Consider the following 12,847-nt stretch of genomic DNA (forward strand, 5'->3'; position numbering starts at 1 on the left):
CTGCTGCTTTCTGTGGTGTGTTCCTCTCTGCTCTGGGAATCAGTAAATTCCTGAGAGTAAAAGGAGATGGATATTGGGTTCCATGGATGGGCACACCTTTTCTCTGGGTTATTAGCCCTTACTATCTTTGTTGTTTTCTGACGCTCTCAATCCATTTTTTTGTAAGTAATTTCTCCAGCTTTTATACTTGTCATCAGTGTGGGAGTAGGCCTGAGCCAGGCTATTCTGTTGTGGCCAGAAGTGGGAGTCTCCCACTGCATTTAGAATAAAGTCTATGTTACATTCCACTGGCATGTAAAATCCACTCTTATCTATCTTCTGCCTTTCTCTTATACCTCGTTTCTTCACTCCCAGTATATTCTAGCCGCACTAGATTTCCTTCTTTCATCAAATGTATCAAGCTCTTTCCCACCTGAGAGACTTTGTATTAACTGCCTTGACTTTTATTCCCCAAATTTGTGCATAGCTAGCTCCTTAATAGTACTTGCTCTTTAGTTCAATTGTCACCTCTTTCCAGGATAGTCCCCTAGTCACTGTGTACATTTTCATCATAGCACATTGCAGTCACTATCTGAACTCACTTTATTCCCTTATTTTCTGTCTTACCACTATTGTGTAAGCTATGTTCCTGTCTGATGTGGAATCAAAGTTAAATGGTAATTGATAATAACTAATAATATATGTTAATGGAGTGAATGAATGAATAAATGAATAAAATAGGCACTGATTCAGGAAGGAATTTTTCAAATTCTTTGCAAACTTCCGTGGGATGTAAGGTAAACTGTTTACTTTGCCTTAATAATGTTTTGATATGGAATATTTTATAAAATACTACTTATATAGTTATGGTATAATGACTAGATTTTATTTATCCTGATGATATATTAAATTACTCTCTTTATAGACAAAAATTGTGCTCTGTTAACTGTCATGAATATTAGTTATATTTTTGTTAAGAAAATTAAAAAATATATAATCTGTGCTAATTCTTTATTACCTCAATATTAGCTAAAACTACTTATAAGACTTTGTTTTTGGTGTGACATGAATGTTTTTTTTAAAATGGCATTTTATATCTTTATTTAACAGGACTGGTTTTTAGGAAAAGCATTACATGATGAAGAATCTACAATAATTCACCATTATGCCTTTTCTGAAAATCCTACAATTTTTAAATACCCGGACTTTGCTGCTGGCTGGGCCCTTAGTATTCCACTTTTAAACAAGTAAGAATTTATTAGATTTTTTATATTTTGTTGAGTGTTAGAATTGATGGATCTTAAATAGGTTTTCAGCCAGAGGTAGAGCAGAAAGTTCTTCTGCCTCATCACTTACTAGTCCCCTCAGACTCATCACTCAACCCCTCTGTGCTTCCTTATTAATAGTACTCACCTGCAAAATAAGGTGAATAATTAATTGTGATATAGGTGATAGATTATGCATGTGAAACCTGTATGAACCAATGTTATCCCAATATATTCAATAAAAATTAAAACAAACAAACAAAAAATAAATTGTGAGACTAAGGGAGGGCACATACATGCTTGGAGAAGTCTACCTTCATGGATTATTACTGTTGTTGCCCTGGCTGGTATGTCTCATTGGTTCAACATCGTCCTTTGCACCAAAAGGTTACCAGTTCAATTCTTGTCAGAGCACATACCCAGGTTGTGGGTTTGATTCCTGGTCAGGGTGCATGAAGGAGGCAACTAATCGATGTTCCTCTCTCATATCAATGTTTCTTTCCCTCTCCCTCACTATTTAACATATCTCTCTATATATAGATATAGATATATAGATATATAGATATAGAGATATAGAGATATATACACATACTAGAGGCCCGGTGCACAAATTTGTGCACAAGTGGGATCCCTTGGCCTGCCCTGTGGGATTGGGCCAAAACCGGCTCTCTGACATCCCCCGAGGTGTCCTGGATTGCGAGAGGGTGCAGGCCAGGCCAAGGGACCCTCACTGGTGCATGATTGGGGCCGGGGAGAGACGTGGGAGGTTGGCCAGCCAGGGAGGGACCACGGGAGGGATCCAGGGCGTGTTGGCCCACCTCACTCTGTCCCGATCAGCCGGACCCCAGCAGCAAGCTATCCTACCAGTTGGAGCATCTGCCCCGTGGTGGTCAGTGCATGTCATAGCGACTGGTTGACCAGTCAACTGTCTGCCCCCTGGTGGTCAGTACACATCATAGCAAGCGGTTGAGCGGACTTAGCATATCATTAGCATATTACACTTTGATTGGTTGAATGGATGACCAGACACTTAGCATATTAGGCTTCTATTATATAGGATATATATATATATATATGTATATATATATATATATATATATATATATATATCAAAAGATTGTTATTACTGTTGTTAATGGATCTAGTTAACAATAAATACGCCTGATTTTGTCAGTAAGAAAGCAAATCAGTAACACACCTGGGATTGGCAGTTGATTACTAGTCATGTGTATGGGTGTGCATGCTTAAACATGGGTCACACGGAGGGACTGGAGGCATTGTAGATACTCATACCCAGCTCTTTGTGTGTATAATTACAATAATGCTTTTTTATTTTATTTTTTGTTATTTATTTAATGATTTTATTATTTATTTAATAATTTATTTATTTAATGCTTTTTATTTTATTTTTACTATTTATTTAATCTTATGATGGTTTTTTAGATGTGGAAAATAAAGATAATTAAGTTGTAATTCTGGAGAAACGTGGTAATTAACAGGTCCTCTTTAATCTGAATACTTCAGATTATTATGTGTTTGTAATTTTTAAGGAATGGAAAGATGATAAAGCAGTTGTGGCCTTTATGTCTTCAAGGGTGAAAGTTTTCTATTATTTCTTACATGAAGTGTGCTATATCTAGGGTTTGGAGTCTTGAAAAGCTTCCTGGCCAGTTGTAGGTATAGAGGTAGTAGATACCTTGTCATTAGTGTCTGGCTGAAACTGCTTGATGAATCCCTTGACACTTGAAAGTTCCTTATAGTGTAATTCCCTCCTTGACAAAATATTTTCAAGGTTAATAATATTTTCTGTTGAAAATCCAAAAATCACATCAACAGCACTCGCTGTTTAGCCTTCCTTACTGTTAGGGAACAGCCCCACATCGGGGTGGGGGGGGTGGGGGCAGCTTCCATCAGGTAAGTGACCCATGGAAAATTCCTTTTGGGAACTGAGTTATAAGGAGAAAGAGATAATGCATGGGGAACCATTTGGTCTGAGAGGTTATGATAGGAGAGGGATCATTTGGGGTCTGGCAGCCAAGACAGTGGCTCCCTGATGATTAGCAGCTTCCTAATGGAGGCAGAGGCCACAATCCCTTGACCACCCATTTCTGTCGGGTTATTCTGACAATCTCTGCCTAGAGTTTCTTCTGACTTTCCAGTAATCCTGTGAGCCTCCTATATGCTTTTATAAATGTACTAGTGGCCTGGTGCACGAAATTTGTGCACATTAAAAGGAAATTAATTTGAGGAAATGTTTTAATATTGCTATTTGCCCTTTTTCTATAATAGAAGGGTCAGAGATGAAAGAAAATTAGTAAAATGTATATGAAAATCTTCCTCCTGTCAGAGTCTGGGGTGCACCATGGGACCCAGAGTCAAGTCCCTACCCACCCACGTGCGCCTCGAAATCACAGGATACCCAGACCCGGCTGGCCCCACCCCCATTGGGCTAGATACAGACCCAGCCAGTCCCACCCCTGTCAAGCCCCAGTGGGCAGGGGGTGCAGCCTCAGGTCTCCTGGCCCGGTGCCGGGGTGGGGGGCACGGCCTGAGGTTCCCCATCAAGTCCTGCTGGGTGGGGGGCGTGGCCTGAGGTCCCCCACCCTGGCACTGAGACGGGTGATGTGGCCTGAGGTCCCCTGTCAAGCCCCACCGGGCCAGGAGCATGGCCTCAGGTCTCCTGTCAAGCCCTGCTGGGTGGGGGGCACAGCCTGAGGTCCACACACCTGGCGCAAGGGTGGGGGGGCACAATCTGAAGTTCTCTGTCCAGCCCCATGGGGGACGGGGGTGCAACCTCAGGTCCCTGCTGATTGCTCCTTAAGACTCTTTATGGGAACTTGGCCTCTGCTATGGGTGCAGCCATCTTGTGTTACGGAAACCCCGCCTCCACTGTGGGTGCAGCCATCTTGTGATGGAGTGATGGTCATTTTGCTTATTCCCCTCTTTATTATATAGGATTTTGTGCTTAAACTGACGACAGTGGATTCTGTTATTTTCAACTAAAACCGTGACCCTATGCCTGTCCTGAGATAGCAGAGCAAGGACACCCTGCTCCCAGTCTGCACAAGGCATGTCCAGGAGGATCCTCAGTTTCCCTGCTCCATTCTTAGATGGGCTGGGGCAGAGGGCAGGGGTACTGAGGAGAGAGAATTGTCTTTCTCTTGAGAGAGGGACAAGTACAGCTGTAACCTGTCCTATGGTGTTCTCTGAGTGCAGACAGCACCTCCTTCCCCCAGGGCCAAAGAGGAAACCAACAGACCTACAAAGAGCCTGTACAGTAAGCCTGGGGTATAACCATTTCTCTAAAACCAGCATAACTGCTTTCTCTATCCCACCCCTCTGAACTTGGAGGACTCTCATCCTGGATACAAATCCTGCTAGTCTAGAGAGTTTCACCTTCCTTCTTCCATCCTTATTTCCCCAGCTAGCAAGGACCTTCTTGGAGACCTATTTTGATGCTGAATGCAATTCACCTTTTATTGAGTTAGGTGTAAGAAAAACCTACCTTTGCCTGGCTGGTTTGGCTCAGTGCTTGAGCATCTACCTATGAACCTAGAGGTCACAGTTCAATTCCCAGTCAGGGCACATGCCTGGGTTTCAGGCTCGATCCCCAATGTGGGGCGTGCAAGAGGCAGCTGATCAATGATTCTCTCTCATCATTGATGTTTCTATCTCTATCCTTCTCCCTTCCTCTCTGAAATCAATAAAAAACATATTAACAAAAATAGAACCAGAGACATAGAAGCATCGAACAGACTGTACAATCTGTGAGGGAAGTGGGGGGTAAGAGATCAGCCAAAGGACTTGTATGCATGCATATGAGCAAAACCAATGGACACAGACAGTAGGAAGGTGAGGGCTTGTGCTTGGGGGAGGGGGTGGCAGGGGAGAGATCAATGGGGGGGAAAAGGAGACTCATGTAATACTTTAAACAATAAAGAATTTTAAAAAAGCATATTAAAAAATAAATACCTACCTTCCCCTTTTAAACCAGGTGGTTGGTAGTGATGTCTTGAACATGTCTTTGACTCCCACTATCCTCATACAGGTTAGCTTTGTCCAGTCTTATTGCTCCCCATGCTGGCATTAAGGCTTCACCTGGTGTATGAAACCTCTGGGTCTATGATTCTGCTCTCTGGCCTCACTGCTCACATGTTTAGAGGCCACCAAGCATTGGCAGGTTCCACGGTTCATCTCCTAACTACCTCATGTCACCATGTGACCAGCTGCCAGGGCTTTGTGAATTGGGGCTGCAGGTTCTGCACCAGCCAACATATTTGACACTTATGATATGGATTGCCTGGCATCCTGTAGAAGTAGTCCCACAGGCACATCATTCTCTTCCTTGTGTTTATGAAGTCATTGAAAACACCCGTTGACAAGTGCCAGCTCACTCCCTTTTGGACAAGCTTAGTACCTCATGCCACTGCAGTAGTATGTGTAGGGAGCTACAGCTGAGGGAATTTGGGCCAAAAGACTAATCTTTTTCATGAGTTCAGAAAATTTCTAGTACTTGCCCCATAATTATAGCATGATAGAGGAAGGAGGCACCAGTTAGCTTCCATATTGAGTGTCATCTGCTTTCACAACACTGAACAATTACCAACAAACCATGGAATGTTTATAGTTAATTAATATTCATGGTCTTCTACCTGTCTTTCTTCCCTTTCCACTGCCAGCAGAAACAAAACAAAATAAAAATGCAGACTCTACCACAGGACCAAATTAAAAATTCTGCTTTTCTTAGACTTTATTTTCTTTTTCTCGTGATACAGACAAGTAATCAAACAAAAAAAAATGATATAATCCATCTAGCATAGTAGCTAGTGTGACTCAGATACAGATCTCCCAATAGGAGATTCTTATTTTTTTTAAGAAATTAGTATTAGAAGAAATAAAAGGCATCCAAATTGGAAAAGAGGAAGTAAAACTGTCCTTATTTGCAGACGACATGATATTATACATACAAAACCCTAGAGATTCCATCAAAAAGCTACTAGACTTAATACATGAATTTGGCAATGTAGCAGGATACAAAATTAACCCCACGAAATCTGAGGCATTTCTATACACCAATAGTGAACTTTCAGAAAGAGAGATTATAAAAACAATCCCGTTTAACATTGCACCAAAAAAATTAAGCTACCTAGGAATAAACTTAACTAAAGAGGTAAAAGACCTCTACTCAGAAAACTACAGGACGTTGAAAAAAGATATAGAGGAAGACATAAACAGATGGAAGAACATACCGTGTTCATGGATTGGTAGAATCAACATCATTAAAATGTCCATACTACCCAAAGCAATCTATAAATTCAACGCACTTCCCATTAAAATACCAACGGCATACTTCAGAGATCTAGAACGAACTCTCCAAAAATTCATCTGGAATAAAAAAAGACCCCGAATAGCTGCAGCAATCCTAAAAAAGAACAAAGTAGGTGGGATCTCAATACCAGATATCAAGTTGTATTACAAAGCCACTGTTCTCAAAACTGCCTGGTACTGGCACAAGAATAGGCATATAGATCAATGGAATAGAATAGAGACCCCAGAAATCGGCCCGAACCAATATGCTCAATTAATATTTGACAAAGGAGGCAAGAACATACAATGGAGCCAAGATAGTCTCTTCAATAAATGGTGCTGGGAAAATTGGACAGATATATGCAAGAAAATGAAACTAGACCACCAACTTACACCATACACAAAAATAAACTCAAAATGGATAAAGGACTTAAATGTACGACGGGAAACCATAAAAATTCTAGAAGAATCCAAAGGCAAGAAAATCTCAGACATATGCCGAAGCAATTTCTTCACTGATACAGCTCCTACGGCACTTGAAACTAAAGAAAAAATGAACAAATGGGACTACATCAAAATAAAAAGCTTCTGCACAGCAAAAGAAACCATCAACAAAACAACGAGAAAACCCACTGTGTGGGAAAACATATTTGCCAATGACATATCTGATAAGGGCCTAATCTCCAAAATTTATAGGGAACTCATACAACTTAACAAAAGAAAGATAAATAATCCAATCAAAAAATGGGCAAAGGACCTAAATAGACACCTTTCAAAAGAGGACATCCAGAAAGCCAAGAGACATATGAAAACATGCTCAAAGTCAGTAATCATCCGAGAGATGCAAATCAAAACAGCAATGAGGTACCATCTCACACCTGTCAGACTGGCTATCATCAACAAATCAACAAACGACAAGTGCTGGAGAGGATGTGGAGAAAAAGGAACACTTGTGCACTGCTGGTGGGAATGCAGACTGGTGCAGCCACTATGGAAGACAGTATGGAGTTTCCTTAAAAAACTGAAAATGGAACTCCCATTTGACCCTGTGATCCCACTTCTAGGAATATATCCCAAGAAACCAGAAACACCAATCAGAAAGGATATATGCACCCCTATGTTCATAGCAGCACAATTCACCATAGCTAAGATCTGGAAACAGCCTAAGTGCCCATCAGTAGATGAATGGATTAGAAAACTGTGGTACATCTACACGATGGAATACTATGCTGCTGTAAAAAGGAAGGAACTCTTACCATTTGCAACGTCATGGATGGAACTGGAGAGCATTATGCTAAGTGAAAGAAGCCAGTCAATAAAGGAAAAATACCACATGATCTCACTCATTCATGGACAATAGAGGCCATTATAAACTTTTCAACAATAATAGATACAGAGGCAGAGCTGCCTCAAACAGATTGTCAAACTGCAGTGGGAAGGCCGGGGAGGGTTGGGGGGGCAGGAGGTAGGGGGGTAAGAGATCAACTAAAGGACTTGTATGCATGCATATAAGCATAACCAATGGACATAAGACACTGGGTGATAGGGGAGGCTAGGGGACTGTCTAGGGCGGGGGGATAAAATGGATACATATGTAATACCCCTTGTAATACTTTAAGCAATAAAAAAAAAATAAATTAGTATTATAGTTAGAATAAAGGAGGCATACGTACCAATTAGCTCCATCAATTGCAAAACTGGTTCTTCCCAGATGGCTTCTCCCCATTCCAAAGCTAATGTGCTGACTTGATTTCCTCCTGTAATTGTGAGCTATGTAGTTCTCAGGCTGGATGAAGGACATATTATTACTGTTAATTCAATCCTCACTGATGTCTGAGGTCTGTGGAAGGTGAGGTCTGTGGTGGTTTGTTGCAGGAGATCAACAGTGTTGCTGAGGACCCTGGTTCTCTCATCTCTCCTGCTGAGTACACAGCTTCAGTTCATCCTAAATCTGGTTCCCTTTGTGGTTTCAAGACACTATGGACTAATGTGTTTTATTTGTGTCCAGGAGTAGAGAAACTCTCTAACCATGGAAGTAAATGCTTATCCTCAGTCTTTAGTTGGACCTTGTCCAAGTGAAGTTGGTTGGATCAACTTCAGGCATGTACCAACCTCTGGACCATTAACACTTGCCAGGGAATTTCAGTGCTTGGGTTGGGCTCAAACTAATTCTGACCCTGGAGTCCATTTATCGAGTTCAAGAATTATTCAAAACCGGAATCTCTTGGGAAGAAGGAAGGGGAAACTGTATTGTGTAGGTGATGGACAGCAGCCTCTATAAAAATGTTGATTCCCTCTGTCTCCTTTCCGTGACTTTCTAGCTCATGCAGTAGGCAGAACAATTTATAGTTATAGTTACAAATGTGTTTCTCCAGCTCAAGTCACCAGACAAACTGGTTACTTAAAGGTGGTCAAGACACACTTTCTTAGACTATTTTCCCACCAAAAATATTATTTGCCCTAGCAGTCTCACATCAGTGAGGTTTGAATTAACACTGCTCAAAAGTTTCTGGTGATCCACCTGTGGGATCTTCTAAGAGTATCCATAAAAACATGCTAGCATCTTCGGAGAAACTCATTAATTTCCAATAAGGTGATTTCTTCAGTTAGGTGTTACTACAGAACGCTGTTACTGCTCGCCATTATTTTCCCACCAGCAAACCTTAACCTAGATTTCCTTCATTAGCTCACTCTGTTGACTGGCTTGCAAGTGGAACCAGAAAAGTCTCATGGGAAGATTTCCTGGAATGGAGTCGAAGAGGCCCTACATCTGTTGTAGTTTCCAGTCTAGCTGGTGTGCCCTTAGAACTGTTATTGGGGCATGACTTAACGCCTTCTAAAAATGGGAAAGCTGAATATCAAATGTCGTATTTGACAGGAACTGAATATTTAATGCGGAAATATTTTATCTAAGCAATTGAAATTTCTGGCCTTAATTATTTTTGGGGGGGCTTTGTTGATTACTGAAATTAGCATTTAAAAAACCCTTGTGCTGTCTCGCTTGGTATATAGAAAAGTGAAAATAAGTTCCCACTATTAGGACTAACCTTTTTTTAGGGGAATATCCTGCATACTTTTATTTTTTTTCTTTATTTTTTAAATTAAATCTTTATTGTTTAGATTATTATAGTTTCCTTATCTGTGAAGCTCTTTATCTGACCTTCAATTCTGAATGGTAGCTTTGCTGGTTGTAGGTTCTTGGCATTCATCACTTTGAATATTTCTTGCCACTCCCTTCTGGCCTGCATAGTTTCTGTTGAGAAATCAGCTGACGGTAATATTGGTACTCCCTTGTAGGTAACTAACTGTTTTTTTTTCTTGCTGATTTTAAGATTCCTTCTTTGTCTTTTGCCCTTGGCATTTTAATTATGATGTGTCTTGGGGTGGTCCTCTTTGGATTCCTTTTGTTTGGGGTTCTCTGCACTTCCTGGACTTGTAAGTCTATTTCTTTCTCCAGGTATGGAAAGTTTTCTGTCATTATTTCTTCAAATATGTTTTCAATATCTTGCTCTTTCTCTTCTTCTGGCATCCCCATAATTCGGATGTTGGTACGCTTGAAGCTGTCCCAGAGGCTCCTTACACTATCTTCGTATTTTTGGATTCTTTTTTCATTTTGCTTTTCTGGTTGGGTGTTTTTTGCTTCTTCATATTTCAAATCTTTGACTTGATTCTTGCAATCCTCTAGTCTGCTGTTGGGAGTCTGTATAATATTCTTTATTTCAGTCAGTGTATGCTTAATTTCTAGTTGGTCCTATTTCATAACCTCGAGGGTCTCATTAGATTTCTTGAGGGTCTCACTACATTTATCGGCGGTCTCACCAGTCTAGAAAGTTCTTGAAAAACCTTAAAAGTGTGGTTTTGAACTCTATATCCAGTCCTTTACTTTCCTGCATTTCTGTCATTTGTGACCTGTTTCTTTGTCTCCACATTTTTTATGCTTCCCTGTGTTGGTAGAGTGGCTTTGTCTGCTAGTTGTCCTATAGGGCCCAGTGGCTCAGCCTCCCCAATTACCTGAGGTGGACACTCTTGGTGCACCCCTTTGTGGGCTTTGTGCACAGTCTTGTTGTAGTTAAGCCTTGATTGTTGTAGGTATAACTGGGAGGAATTGATCTCTAGGCCAATTGGCTGTGAGAATCAGCTGTGTCTACAGTGGGAGAACTTCTGTGCTGAAGACACCCTTATGAGGCAAGACTTGCTTCAGTGGAGCTTTGGTGCTCACTGAGTCTGCCCCCTGAGTGTGTCCCTTATGGATCTGAGGAGTTGTAATCTGGATGGTCCCACTCTGACCACTGGCTACACTGGCTATTGGATCTAAGGAGGTGCTAATTTAGCCTCTGCCTGAGGCTACCCAGCGGGAGCTACGAGGAGATCTGCAGATTCCCCTTCCTTGTTTGGGGTTGGAGGTGCCCAAATGAGGCCCAGCGATTAAGCATTGCAAACTGCTGTGGGGCCTTGGGCCTTCTCTTGGAAGTTCTGGGTCTGTCTGGCCCAGCTGAAGTTTGTTAGGTAATTTTCAGTTTGCAAAGGGCCAGGGCATTCATATGCAAAAGCCTCTGCAGCAGCCTGGGTGGGGTGGGGTCTCAGGGAATCAACAGGGTGGAACAAACAGCTATGGCTGATCCTCAGCCCTGCCCTAAGGGGCTCGGTAATCGCTGCAAGCACCTCTGAGAGAAAGCTGCCCTCGAGTTCTGCCTGCTGCCAGACAGTCCAGTTTCTCCCCATATGAGTCTAGGTCCCCAGAGACTCACCTGGAACTGGAGTTCAGAGCAGTCGGGGGCTTGTGACTCCCTCCCGATTCAAAAAGACAGCCACATCCTCAGTTGCCAGCCCTTGCCGCGTGTGCCTCCGTACCTCTGCACTTTACTTCCGCACCTCCTCTGAGTCTCAGTGTTTTCTCTTTCCTTCTAGTTGTAGAATTTCCACTCAGCCAGCCTTCCTGTGGTTCTGGATGATGTCTGTTTTGTCTTTTAGTTGTATTTTTGAATTTGTTGTGGGAGGCAGCAATTTCTGGTGTTTACCTATGCTGCCATCTTGGTTTTTTCATCCTGCATACTTTTAGAACTAAATACATTTTCAGGTGACTGACTTAGGCTCACCGTGTCACGTGGTCACATGAGGTGACCCATCAACATGAACTTGGTGATGTTGAGGTAGCCATCACTCCATGGGCTGCTAGACACAGCCACTTAAAAATGTCAGTGCACATATTTATTTGGTCATTGTTTATCTTTAAGACACAATCCTTAGTCTTCACTTTTCCCCTCTCTGAGGTTCCCCCCAAAGAAAAAAATTCAAGAATTGAATGAGAAACTTAAAGACAAAGGTAGAGGCATATTTAGGCTAACAGTTTAGAGGTGTTTATTTTCTGTTAAGAAGGGGCATGTGTAGTGTGACCATCTCACAATGGGTGTCGCCTGACATTGGATTCTGATCACAGCTTTGTGTCCCTTGCTTGTAGCAAGGTGTGACTTTTTCTGTCTTTGGAGCCTAATTGTGGTCTGATCAGATTTTGGAGGCACTTGGCATGAGTCCAGTTTCCAAAGTTACCTTGATATCGTTTACTTATAAAAACTGGCTCCAAATTAGTAGAATTCAAACTGGATAAGATTCCATGCCAGGGCTGACCTTTTTTTTTTTTGATGTATATTGGAATATGCCTGAGAATATTGTCCATTCCTGTACCATTGCCCACTCCAACTCACAAGTCTGTGGGCAGAGACCGAGTAGGAATCGACAGAGATTGCATGGGGCTTCTTTTGGAGCCACCTGACACCAGGCTACGTTAGCATCAACCATGAGACAAATGCTTTATAGCTAAACTGAAATTATAACTCTTCTTTATCTTTTCTCTAATAAAAAGTACTTTTTGAAGAAATACCTGTGGCTTAACCAAGGCTAAAAACTCAGTAAACACTTTGGAAACTTATTACTACTTTCTTTTAAAATCACCGTTATTTCTTTATACTTAAAGTTTATATTAAGAGATTTATAATTGGAATTGATGGTCTCATCTCTAACCCTGTATTGAATCTATAGAGCCATATGGAATCCCATTGGTCTTGGTAAGTATGTAATTCTACCTCCCTCAGCTTGGAATCAAAGAATATCCTGCCTGTCAATTCAGGCTGCTCACTGAATGCTCACTTTGGCCAAGGCACGGTGGGCAGTGCTGGCAGGACTCAGAAGGTGTAGCACAGGGAAGGATGTATGCACAACAGGCTAATGAATGTGACAAAGCTAATGGGGCAGTGCTTCCTCCTCTGGGAGCAAAGGAAGTTTTCATTTGTTCTGGTGGG

General features: G+C 41.6%; 1 protein-coding gene across 2 annotated transcripts in view; it reads left to right on the forward strand.

The window, feature by feature from the left end:
• B3GLCT (beta 3-glucosyltransferase) overlaps positions 1-12,847 on the forward strand; it is a 162,452-nt gene that overhangs the window by 88,903 nt on the left and 60,702 nt on the right. For both annotated transcript variants that reach the window (XM_059684099.1, XM_059684100.1), the window contains one exon: positions 1,090-1,226. In XM_059684099.1, coding sequence (XP_059540082.1) covers positions 1,090-1,226 — 137 coding nt within the window. The remainder of the gene's footprint in view (positions 1-1,089; positions 1,227-12,847) is intronic.

Source organism: Myotis daubentonii, chromosome 2 (genome assembly GCF_963259705.1).
Source record: "Myotis daubentonii chromosome 2, mMyoDau2.1, whole genome shotgun sequence".
Classification (NCBI taxonomy): domain Eukaryota; kingdom Metazoa; phylum Chordata; class Mammalia; order Chiroptera; family Vespertilionidae; genus Myotis; species Myotis daubentonii.